General features: G+C 41.6%; 1 protein-coding gene across 3 annotated transcripts in view; it reads left to right on the top strand.

The window, feature by feature from the left end:
• Positions 1–12692, top strand: part of B4GALT5 (beta-1,4-galactosyltransferase 5) — an 82765-nt gene that overhangs the window by 46652 nt on the left and 23421 nt on the right. For all 3 annotated transcript variants that reach the window (XM_061631335.1, XM_061631338.1, XM_061631336.1), the window contains exon 2: positions 8481–8615. In XM_061631335.1, the coding sequence (XP_061487319.1) occupies positions 8481–8615 (135 nt within the window). The remainder of the gene's footprint in view (positions 1–8480; positions 8616–12692) is intronic.

The following is a 12692-nucleotide window of genomic DNA, read 5'->3' on the forward strand; positions in this document are numbered from 1 at the left end:
GCAGCTGTGAGTAAAAGTCTTTATCTACTTACAGAGCAATCCAGCTCATGGGAAGCTGGTGGAGGAGGAGCTGGTGGGAAGGTACACAGCATCCAAATGCTGTTCAGCAGCCTCTGAGCCAGCTAAATGCGGGCTCAGCTGGGAGCTGCATGCGGGGACTAGACAGTAAAATCTGTCTCCCATGAATATCCCTACTGGGGAGTAAGCTCTCTTCATAGACTTGCATTGTAATTATATTCTTAGACCAACATTTTTCTTTTGTAACTTTGGCCCAGATCTGGGCCTGCAGGAGCTCTCCAAACAGAAGTTGGATGTTGCATAAGTCCCCCCCCAGCCCCTCCTCCGGCATGCCCCTGAAACTCCCTGTATGCCAACTTCCGCCAGCATCTCTTCTGCCAGGCTGGGCTTCTCTGGCAGGGTCAGATTGGCAGGGTCTCAGCTCTGCCATGGTTAAGCCAGGGTGAGGGACTTCTGCCGGCTTCCCATGCCTTTTCTGTCATATCCACTTCTCTCAGCCTGGGATAAATATGAGTTAGATTGTGCCCTTAGTGTGTCTATACTGTAATTTTTAGCCTAGGTGAGGTTATAAATAACATAGCATGGAGTCATTCGGAATGATATAATTAAGTGGATATGCTTTTGTGAAAGAAGTGGCTTGGTAGGGTTTATTCATTGAAGTAAGAAAAAATAACTCTGATGTCAGACTTTATGTAATCTGTTTAAGTGGAATACTTTCACTTCCATTAAATAATGTTTTAATAGGACTGTATTTGCTTCGAAATCCTTGTTTATTTGTTCTTGTGCATTGCTTGTTACCAGGGTGTCCCTGTCAGGCTTCGTGTGCTTTGACAATATACAATAAAGGTAGTGGTTGATTCCATTTACCTCTAGCTGATACTGTATATTCATGTGTTAGAGAAGTCTTTTCTCTTCCTGATTTGCATAGCTATAAAAGCTACCTTGCAAAGTCTACAAAATTTAAAGTACAAATACATTTTTATTACATTTCCAGCTCAACAAGCATTTTAAATTTCCAGCCAAGGCTTTTGGTGGTATCATTAAAATACATTAAAAATAATATATTTACACTACCTTGGCCATTTACAAGCAAATTCAAATATTCTTTCAAAACGTCTGGTAATATACAAAGGATAATGTCTGAATACTATAAACAGAAATAACCTTAAATATAGTTATCAAGAATATTTTGTGAACAAGCCCTCAAAGCCTCCAGGAACCCATCCAGTAATTTCAGTTGATTATCTTTAACGAAGCTGCTTATTTAAAAGATGTTTGAAGGCAACACTGTGTGAATAATTGATTGGCATTGCTGCTACATGAAATCTCTGGCAAGTGGACTCCCTTCCTATTTGTTGTTTTTGTCTGGCTGCTGTCTTGACTCCCTAGACTAGATGCCTCCCCCATTTCCTGCTACTAAGGAAATGCTCAGGTATAGACGAGTAATGTTTTGAATCTTAAAGGAAAGACATGTTACAGGTAGCTGTTATATCAGAAGATCTTACATGGGCTGTACCACTTCAGGCTGCAGGTGGACTCTTGCATTATTGAATACTTCTACACAAAAAAAACCCCTCTCTGCACATATAAAATACAGAACCCCTTTTCTTCACATCTAATTGTTTAACATATGGAGAATTTTATTTTGCTTTTGTCACAGAAAAGCACTCATTCTTGTGAGGATGCCCCCCTTCTAGTATGACATAGTATGAAAGTCCAGGCAGAGATTTTACTACCTTGGAAAAAATAGGCCTCCTGCACAGAGTGGCTGACACAAATCTTCCTGAAAATGTGCCCTTCTGCTTGCCTCTAACAAGCCATAGCACAATCAAATGAATTTCTTACCTGTGAGTTTTCCCAGACCTAAATGGATGCAATAAAGAGAGACTGCGACCTTCCAGGTGAAGTTTTGCTTCTCTGACTAATGCTCCAACACTTTGTAATGTTTTGAGAGGTGTGCTTTTAGGCCATCCGTCCTTTGATTTGGTTGCCAACTTTTTCAGTACTGCATCTGGAATAAAACCAAAAGCTCATACAGTTTTCAGATGTTAATATCTGAAATACATGGTTCAACTCATGTTTGTTGTGTTGAGGAACCTCAGTGTCACCCCCACTTGACTTTTCCAACATGCATTAATCCAAACAGCTTCTTCACACATTTTCCTTGTTACTGCAAGCTTTCAAGGGACCTTGGTTTCTGAGTAAGAGAGCCCTTCATTGAATAAAACTTGGTATTCTTATCAACTTTCCTTGAAACTGCACATCCTGCTTCGATAGAATTTATATTTCACTTCTGATAAAATAAAACAACTGAATGGAGTAAACAAACTCTGCTTAAGCAGATGTGAAAATTTTCCAGTATTTATTTTCCTGCCTCCATAGCCTGAGGCAAAACCCCTATCCAGTCTTCACAAGTCACTATAAACTTGCTGTCTTTGGTGTCCTGTGGAATATGTGTGTGTTTATTTTATTCCTCCCTTTGTAGTAGCATCCCACCCTTTACAACTTTCTGCCCGGGAGGCATGCCTAACTAACTTTTCTCATTTTCCAAAACTGCTAGAAAAGATGTCTCTTGGAGAGTATCTGGCCTTGCAGCAGCAAATTTAGTTATATTTTGGAAATAGTTTTGTAGCTTTTGTAACTTGAATTTTATTGTGGCTATATTAATCTCACGTCATTTTATAATATTCTTAATTTTTTAAATAGTTTTAGAAGATGTGTAAAAAGCAGTTTTAATACCACTTTGTGCACCCATCTTTGCAAAATGGATTGAGTGCACAGATGCTGTTAATTGTTAGATCTTGGATGGGAGAATGTCTGAGAGTCCCATGTAAGCTCCTGTGAAGGAAGGAAAAGTCTTTTTATTATAATAAATAACATTAGTTCTGCTTTACTTTTAGGCAACCTCAGGTTCATAGCACTTAAAGGTGTAATACAAACTTTCTCTATAGCTTAAGTTCATAAAATGAATGTTTTCAATAGCTATGTGAAATAAGGGCTTGATATGTAAATTGCTACAAGAGCAGCTTGTACAGAGAGATAAAAACATAGTGCCACATGATTGCTGCTGTTTACTGGGCATACTTCACACTGGCATCTGCATAGAATGGCTGTTGCCGGGAGGGGTATGTGTCCGCGCACGCACGCACACACACACACACACACACACACACACGGTTCTTGGTGTGGCATCTTATGAACCTTACTAGCTTACTATCACTAGCTCAAATTTGTGTCTTGCATACTCTTTAGAAGCAGAGGTGTGTGAGCTCTCTCATGCTTACCTCAGATTATCATAGAATCATATGTTGGAAGGGGTCTATAAGGCCATTGAGTCCAGCCCCCGCTCAATGCAGGAATCCATATTAAACCATACCCAACAAGTGACTGTCCAACTGCTTCTTGAATGCCTCCAGTGTTGGAGAGCCCACCACCTCCCTAGGTAATTGGTTCCATTGTCGTCCCACTCTAACAGTTAGGAAGTTTTTCCTGATGTTCAGCTAAAATCTGGCTTCCTGTAAGTTGAGCCCATTATTCCATGACCTGCACTCTGGGACCATCAGAAAGAAATCCTGACCCTCCTCTGTGTGGCAGCCTTTCAAATACTTGGAAGAGTGCTATCATATGTCCCCTCAGCCTTCTCTTCTCAAGGCTAAGTATGCCCACTTCTTTCAGTCTCTCCTCATAGGGCTTTGTTTCCAGTCCCTTGATCATCCTCATTGTCCTCCTCTGAACCAGTTTGTCTGCATCCTTAGTTTAGTTTAGTTTATAGTTTATTTATATACCAGTTTTTGGCCAAAAGGCCCCCAAAGTTGTGAACAACATATTAAAACATATTACCAAAAAAAAAAAAGAAATTACATAAGAAATAACCAGTAAAAAATACACAGTACAAATACAATGCTACAAGAACATCCATCTTTAAGTGTGGTGTCCAGAACTGGATGCAGTACTCAATATGAGGTCTAACCAGTGCTGAATAGAGGGGAACCTATACTTTGCGCGATTTGGAAACTATCATTCTGTTAATGCAGCCTAAAATAGTGCTTGCTTTTTTTGCAATCATCACACCGTTGGCTCATGTTCAGCTTGTGATAAACGACAATGCCAAGATCCTTCTTGCATGTAGTACTGCTGAGCCAAGTATCCCCCATCTTATAACTGTGCATTTGGTTTCTTTTGCCTAGGTGTAGAACTTTGCAATTATCCCTGTTAAATTTCATCCTGTTGTTTTCAGCCCAGTGCTCCAGCCTATCAAGATCCCATTGAATTTTGTTTGTCTTCCAAGGTATTAGCTGTCCCTCCCAATTTTGTATCATCTGCAAATTTGATAAGCATTCCCTGCACCTTCTCATCCAAGTCATTAATAAAAATGTTGAAGAGCACTGGGCTTAGGACCGAGCCCTGCAGTACCCCTCTCATTCCCTCCCCCAGTTTGAGAAGGAACCATTGATAAGCACTCTTTGAGTACGATTATGTAGCCAACTGTGGATCTACCTATCCAGTCCACATTCAGCTAGCTTGCTAATCAGAATATCATGGGGCACTTTGTCAAAAACTTGGTTGAAGGTCAAGATATATTATGTCCACAGCATTCCCACAGTCTACCAGGGAGGTTACCCGATCAAAAAATGAGATAAGATTAGTCTGGCAGGATTTGTTCTTAATAAATCCAGGTTGGCTTCTAATAATCACTGCATTGTTTTCAAGGTGCTTACAGATTGATTGCTTTATAATCTGTTCCAGAATTTTCCCAGGGATCAATGTCAGGCTGACTGGTCTGTAATTCCCAGGCTCCTCCTTTTTGCCCTTTTAAAAATAGGGACAACGATAGCCTTACTCTAGTCATCCAGGACTTCACCCATCCTCCACGATTTCGCAAAGATATTAGACAGAGGTTCTGAGAGTTCTTCAGCCAGTTCGTTCAATACTCTAGGATGCAGTTCATCGGGCCCTGGAGATTTGAACTCATTCAAAGTGATTAGGTATTCCTTGACCGTTTGTTTATCAATCTCAAGCTGCAATTCTGCCCCTTCACATTTCCTAGGAGGGTCATAGACCCTGTTTTGGAAGACGACTGGGCCAAAGTAGGAATTGAGCAGTTCTGCCTTTTCTTTGTCATCGGTTACCATTTTGCCATCCTCATTGAGTAGCTGTACCACCATTTCTTTTCTCTGTCTTTTACTATGGGTGTACCTGAAGAAAGCTTTTTTGTTGCTTCTGGCATCACTTGCTAACTTCAGCTCTTTGTCAGCTTTAGCCTTCCTGACGCCATCCCTGCAATTCCGTGCTACCTGTCTGAACTCTTCATTTGTGGCCTGGCCTGGCCTTCCTTTCACTTCCTGTGTGTGCCCTTTTTTGTTTTTGGGTCATCTCTAAGCTTTCTGTGAAGTCACACTGGCCTCTTCTGCTGTCTTCCCCCTTCTTTTCTTGTTGGAATTGTTTGCCATTGTGCCTTTACAATTTCCTCTTTTAGAAATGCCCATCCATCTTGGACTCCTTTTCTCATTAGAGTTGCTTACCATGGAACCTTACCTACCATTGTTCCTAATTTATTAAAATCAGCTTTCCTGAAGTCCAGGGTTCGCTTATGGCAACTCTCAGCTTTTGCTTCCTTTAATATCAAGAACTCAAGTATAGCGTGGTCTTTCCCCCAGAGTTCCCTTAACTGCCACTTCATCCACCAAGTCATTTCTATTAACTTAGAAGTTCTCAGCCAAAAAATCAAGAAAAACCTGGATAATTTCCAAACCAGTCTGAGCAATTTCCGCATGGCCAGCTCCTCTAAGCATCCTTTAGGCAAGGTAATGAAAAAAAAATCTCTTGCTTTGTCTAGGAGTTTGTTCTGAAGGGGAAACTGGGAGCGGGGACTTAAAGCCCAACTTACTCAGGAGACCTTTGGGATAACTATGTCCCATGCCAGGGAATGTATTTTCATCCCTAGCTCCAATTTTCTTGGGGTCAACTTTTAAAAGGAGGGGTAAACTGCAAAGTTTCCTCAAGCTTGGCTCTTTTAATCGGAGAACTATTTGTGGGCTTCTAATGTAATTTTTGAGGAGAGCCCCAAATTTATCACCGACATCTCTTTTTAAGAGCTGTTGTATGACAAGAGGAAGAGGCACAAAGCAAAGCAGCCAGGGCTAATTCATAGAATTAGAGTGTCTTCAAAATAATAGTGCAGTTATTTTCCCCTAATGTTTAATTTGTAAAGTTTAGAAGAGAATGCTATAGTGGAATGTGAGGGCAATAGCCTCAAGTAGCCTGCCTAACCTTTGTTCTGTCTGTACGAGTGGGTGTATGCATATTGGAAATTTGGAGGTTCCTGATACACATAAAGATTATGTGTCAATCTTTGTTCCCAAGTATAATAAATAACACATTTATTAAACATGTTGCTTCACAACATAGGTGAGTTCTGTTTAGTATACTCTCTTGTTTTATGCTCATAGGTCTGTTCAGCATTTTGCTATAGGTTTTTACCATTTCACTATCTCCTTGACAAAGTGTTTTAAAAAAATATATTCTGCTGTTTCTTGAGGTTGGCCCTCATGGACTCTTCCTACGTTCACTAATTCTATTAAATTCCTTTACCTCTGAGCACTTTAAACTCCAATATTTCTGAGAAGTCAGCAAACTGAAATTATCTTCTTGCTAAAACCGGTAAACCAACATTTCCTTTGAAAGGATCTAAACAGTACCATGTAGCACTTGTCAGACAGAATTGTTATTATTATTATTATTATTATTATTATTATTATTATTATTATTATTATTATTATTATATCCTGCCCTTCCTCCCAGTAGGAGCCTTGGGCAGCAGAAGTTATCAAAGAGATGAAGCTGCTGCTGTTCTTTCTTTCCACTTCCTGATAAGATCTAATAAAACTGTGCGTGATGTGACATGGCAGTGTTGGTTTCTTTGCAACAAATGTGAGGCAGGAGTGGGAAAGTGAGCAGCACAATCATGTCACTTCATACATTGTGTTTATATTAGATGTTACAAGGAACGGGTGGGAGAAGATAGTGTGCAGTGCCGACTTTGTATCTCTTCTAACTGCCCTTATGGTTTTATCTGCACTGCCTTCCTAGCATCCAAGACTTAAATATCACAATGGGCCAGTTTGGATGTAACAAAACTGGTTTATTAAGCTGGGGATGGGCATCAAGCCATGCACTCCACTCCCCTTGTAGTAATTCTGGACTCGTTACCATAGTTCCCTGTTAAGTCCAAAGCAGGGAACTGTGCTTGGATGTTTACCAAACAGAATCTTCAAGCCTATATGCAGCATGTGCATGCAAGAGCAATATGTGGTTCTGGTGATTGATGCTTGCTTTCTGATTTAGGGCTCTTAGCATCTCAGATGAAGTGCACAATTCTATCTTGTGCATGACTGCTTGAAAGGCTGTATTTAGTTAGTTAGTTAGTAAGTAAGTAAGTAAGTAAGTATCCTGCCCTTCTTCCCAGCAGGAGCCCAGGGTGGCAAACAAAGCACTAAAACACTTGTAAAACATCATAAAAACAGATCTTAAAATACATTAAAACAAAACAACATTAAAAACATTTTAAAAAACCAACCTTAAAAAAGGGTTAAAAACATTATTAAAAAACATTAAACAATTCTGACACAGATGCAGACTGGGATGGGTCTCAACTTAAAAGGCTTGTTGAAAGAGGAAAGTCTTCAAAAGGTGCCGAAAAGATGGCAGAGATGGCGCCTGCCTAATATTTAAGGGGAGGGAATTCCACAGGGTAGGTGCCGCCACACTAAAGGTCTATTTCCTGTATTGTGCAGAACGAACCTCCTGATAAGATGGTATCTGCAGGAGGCCCTCACCTGCAGAGCGCAGTGATAAACTGGGCATATAAGGGCTAAAACGGTCTTTCAGGTATTCTGGTTTCCAGCTGTATAGGGCTTTGTATGCCAAAACTAGAACCTTGAACTTGGCCAAATATGCACCAGCGTAATCCAAAGAAAAATCACGTTCCTTAACATATTATAGGAACTGGGCAAACCTATGCAAATTTGCTAAATTTTCTTTTGTGGACAGTTTCTCTGAGCCATGATGAAGGGAGATAGGCAGATCATTGAAACCTCACCCCGGAATGACTAGTATAAATCCTCCTGAAGCCAACCTTGATAATGTTTCCAAGTTTAACTCCAGTCTAGAAATTAGAAAAAATAAATTAATAGTTCAGTGGGTGGTACATTTCATGCCACATGGACATGTGGATTATTCATGACCTTTTTGAAAAATCACTTGTGGATTATCAAGTGGTCGCTAAAGAATGTGTCATGTATATCGCTTCTCAGTTGCTGTTTTAGATTTCTTACGCATACAGTTTTTGAAACTGTTTTCCTTGGAATAGAGCAGCAGTTTGGTTTGGTGGTCTAAAAGACTTCAGAACTTCTTTTCTTTCTGTAAAAAGGCTGTAACTAATTTAACCTTTACTTTTCTTGCAGTGAACACCTACCTCTTCATGATGCAAGCTCAAGGCATCATGATTCGTGAAAACATGAGAACAATAGGAGCTCAGGTTTATGAACAGGTGGTCCGCAGTGCCTATGCCAAGAGGAACAGCAGCGGGAATGACTCAGGTATATTTTATAAAGTTTTTCTCCTAGGGGTAAAGTAAGTCAGTCTGGGGGTTGGAGCGGGGAACTAAAAAGAGCTTTCCCTTTGTCTGACCTATCTCAAAAAGCACTGAACAGCTTTCAGTTACTGTAGGCCAGAGTGAATGAACTCCAAGCTGCCCCATCTGGATTACCAGTGGAGTCAGTGGATGAAAGGTGGCATTTGCAAGGACACTGGAGTGTCTCTTTTATGTTTTGAAAATGCAATGCTGCTTAAATTAAATCTCCCTACAGACAGTGACCACCCTTGTTCCTGATTTGAGTTTTAATCTCGCTGGCATTTACTTTGGAGCATAGGTCTGTTACTAATATGAGAAAATAAGCCTACAGATAGCTAAAGTGAACTGCCCTAAATCCTAGACCAGCTTCTCTCATTGCTTGTCAGAGACACAGAGAAAAGAAGTGCACCAGCCCTGAGATCCATGAAAATGCAATATCTGAACACAGTACATACATCTTACTTTAAAAGAAAATGCATGCAGGAAAGGGCTGCAGCTCAGTGGCAGAGCATCTGCTTTTCGTGCAGAAGTGTTAGTCAATCAGGTTATTACTAAACCATATTTGCACATTGCAACATGCCTCGATCAGTTCATGATCTCACAGTCTCTCTTTCCTCATCTTTCATGTTATCTCTACTTCCAAATGTATAGACACTGCTTGGCTTTATTATAATATTTTTGCAATGTCATTTACCTATGCCCTTTCTTACATTTCTGTAATATTCTTATAATACACTTCACTTAATTTAAGCTATTCCCACTATGATGTTGAATAAATATAGGGAATGGGAATTTTATTATCTCACATATTGATCACATAATTCTGGTATGCATCATAGGTCTCTTGTCAGCTGGGCATCTCTTTAATACATTCGATCTGTCAATGGTCTCTTCTCATTGAGCATAGTCTGGGGTTCCTCTTGTCAAAGGTTTCCCTTTGGGTACAAGGCCATGGAAGGTCCTAGGTTCAATCCCTGTGAAAGATTCCCTGCCTGAAACCCTGGGGAGCTGCTGCCAGCCAGCATGGGCAATATTGAGCTAGATAGGCTAATAGTATAAAGCAGCTTCCTATATTCCTATGAAAAGAAACCAGAAGCAATTCTGTAGATGTCATCTTTTCTGGATGGATACATAAACCACTTTGTAGTTTTACAAGTAGCTCACTGCACAGTGATTTTGCCTCCTAATGACACAGTTGACACTGTCCTGTCTCAAACACATAGCCAAATAACACTGGCAATATAATGAATGTTCATTGCTTTATGAATAATAGTTCTCATGGAGGGCGCTAAAATGGAACACACATTGACCTTGTTCACACATCACATTAAATTGCAGTTTAGAACAAACATGGTTTTATACCAGTCAGCAGCATGTTGGTACATCCTGTTCAAAAGTTCCCACAATGCTCCTCCTGTGTTCCTGAAGCACTGCAAAAAAAGCAAGCCAGAGTATGGCTGTGGGGACAACCTCAGAGGCTATTCTCGGGGCCTAAGTTCTATTTCTGGACCCTTAGAAGGATGCCTGTGGTCAATTAAATAACAGCATTTCAGCTTGAATGCAGTGCAGTACTTATTATCTACAGGGAGGTATAGCCCACCTTACCTTCAAGCCATAGGCTTGTTGAAGACTTGTTTTGCCTCATGCTAAAGGCTAGGAAAAGCCATCTAGTCACAATTTTGCTAGGACACTCAAGCAAGTGTGGAAACATGTAGGTTTTTTATATATGCACTAAATACTAAAACAAAACATACACAATCAACATTTTTATCCACCTTACAAGCCTATGTGTTCAAAGTGTTTGTCTATGTAAACACTCTGAGCTGGAATTACGGTACTGCACTGATGTTCTAATCGCTGTTTGTGCTATATTGAATCCTAAACCGGTCAAGCATACATTCATAGAAACTGTCCTTCTATGGTTGGCACACAACCCTTGAGTCACCCATTGGCTGCAAAATTGTCTTGGCCTCATTTGGTTCACGACAGATGCTATTGGAGATTGCTGATTTATAGGGTCGCCATAAGTCATAGTCAGCTTGAAGGCACATAACAACAATAACAACGATAGTCCATCAAGCCATCCATAGTCTTGTAAAGGATTTGGGCACTTGCTGACAGTTTTCCTCTCTAGATGTAAATACAATAAAACACATCTAGTGGTCCACTAAAGTGTCTTTTTTTCATTGTACTGCCTGCTAACTTCAATTTTTGTGTCAATTTCTCCAGCAAAGCAAATTCCCATAACTTTATATACTATCAGTTCAACGACAGTCCCTCCAGAGTTTTCCAACAGCGAGCAATTGAATGAAGAGCAGCTATTAACACAAACCCAACTAATTCTTTATACAATAAATCTAAACTGCCAACAAAAAGTTTTAATAAAATCATTTCTGGTGTAAGTCATACTGGTTGTCCAGTTATTTTGCTTATTTCTCGTTGCACAGCATCCTAGAATTTCTGGCCAGTCCCAAGAACCCCACAGCCTCTCCAGCAGGATCCTGAAATTTGTTCTCTTTTAATTGGGATCATGTACCATCTGTGCATAATCTTGAAGTGCCATTTCTCTTACTGAACTAGCCATTGACTAGTTGGTACTGGGGGACTTCAACGTTCATGCCGAGACTGCTTTATCTGGGGCGGCTCAAGACTTCATGGCGTCCATGACGACCATGGGGCTGTCTCAGTTTGTTACTGGCCCGACGCATGTATCGGGACATACCCTTGATTTGATCTTCGCCACTGGGCAGGGAGATGGTGATCTGGAGGTTGGGGATTTTTCATCTACCCCATTGTCATGGACAGATCACCGCTTGCTGAGGTTTAGGCTTATGGCGACCCTTTCCCTCTGCAAGGGTGGGGGACCTATTAAATTGGTCCACCCCCGGAGACTAATGGATCCTGAGGGTTTCCAAAGGGCTCTAGGGGATTTTCCGACTGAGAAGACTGGCGCTCCTGTTGAAGCCCTGGTTGAACTGTGGAATACGGAGATGACCCGGGCGGTTGACACGATCGCTCCCATGCGCCCCCTCCTATGTAGAGCTCATACAGCCCCATGGTATACCCCGGAGCTGAGAGCGATGAAGCAAGAGAGGAGGAGGCTTGAGTGCAGATGGAGGCGGACTCCTGACGAATGCAATTATGCCTTGGTAAGTGCCTGCTCTAAGCGATATACAGCAGCGGTGAGGGCAGCAAAAAAGAGTTATTTTGCTGTCAGTATTAAGGCATCACTCTCCCGCCCAGCGGAGCTTTTTAAAACTGTACGAGGGCTTTTACATCTTGGCCCTCGGGATACTATAGATTCATCTGTAGCCCGTTGTGATGAGTTCGCTGGACACTTCCAAACTAAGATCGCTTGCATTCGTCGGGACTTAGACTCCAATATTATAGCAGTTGGATTCAATGAAGCATCCAGACCACGGTCTTGTCCTCATTTATTGGATGAGTTTCAGTTAGTGCAGCTTGAGGATGTTGACAAGATCCTTGGACTGGTGCGGGCGACCACGTCTGTGCTGGATCCTTGCCCCTCTTGGCTGGTGAAAGCTGGCAGGACCGGAACCGCCGGCTGGGCCAAGGAGGTAATCAATGCCTCTTTGCGAGAGGGTGTGGTCCCTGACTGCCTAAAAGCGGCGGTAGTGAGACCGCTCCTGAAGAAACCCTCCTTGGACCCAGATAACTTGAACAACTATAGACCTGTGGCGAATGTCCCTTTTTTGGGCAAGGTTCTGGAACGGGTGGTGGCCGGCCAGCTCCAGGGACTCTTGGATGACACTGATTATCTTGATCCGTTTCAATCCGGTTTTAGGCCTGGGTTTGGTACTGAAACAGCCTTGGTCGCCCTGTATGATGACCTTTGTCGGGAGAGGGACGGGGAGTGTGACCCTGTTGATTCTCCTTGATCTCTCAGCTGCTTTTGATACCATCGACCATGGTATCCTTCTGGGAAGGCTCACGGAGTTGGGAGTTGGGGGTATTGCTTGGCAGTGGCTCCGCTCCTACTTGGTGGGTCGTCAACAGAAGGTAGTGCTTGGGGAACACTGCT

This window comes from Rhineura floridana, chromosome 6 (genome assembly GCF_030035675.1).
Source record: "Rhineura floridana isolate rRhiFlo1 chromosome 6, rRhiFlo1.hap2, whole genome shotgun sequence".
Lineage (NCBI taxonomy): Eukaryota > Metazoa > Chordata > Lepidosauria > Squamata > Rhineuridae > Rhineura > Rhineura floridana.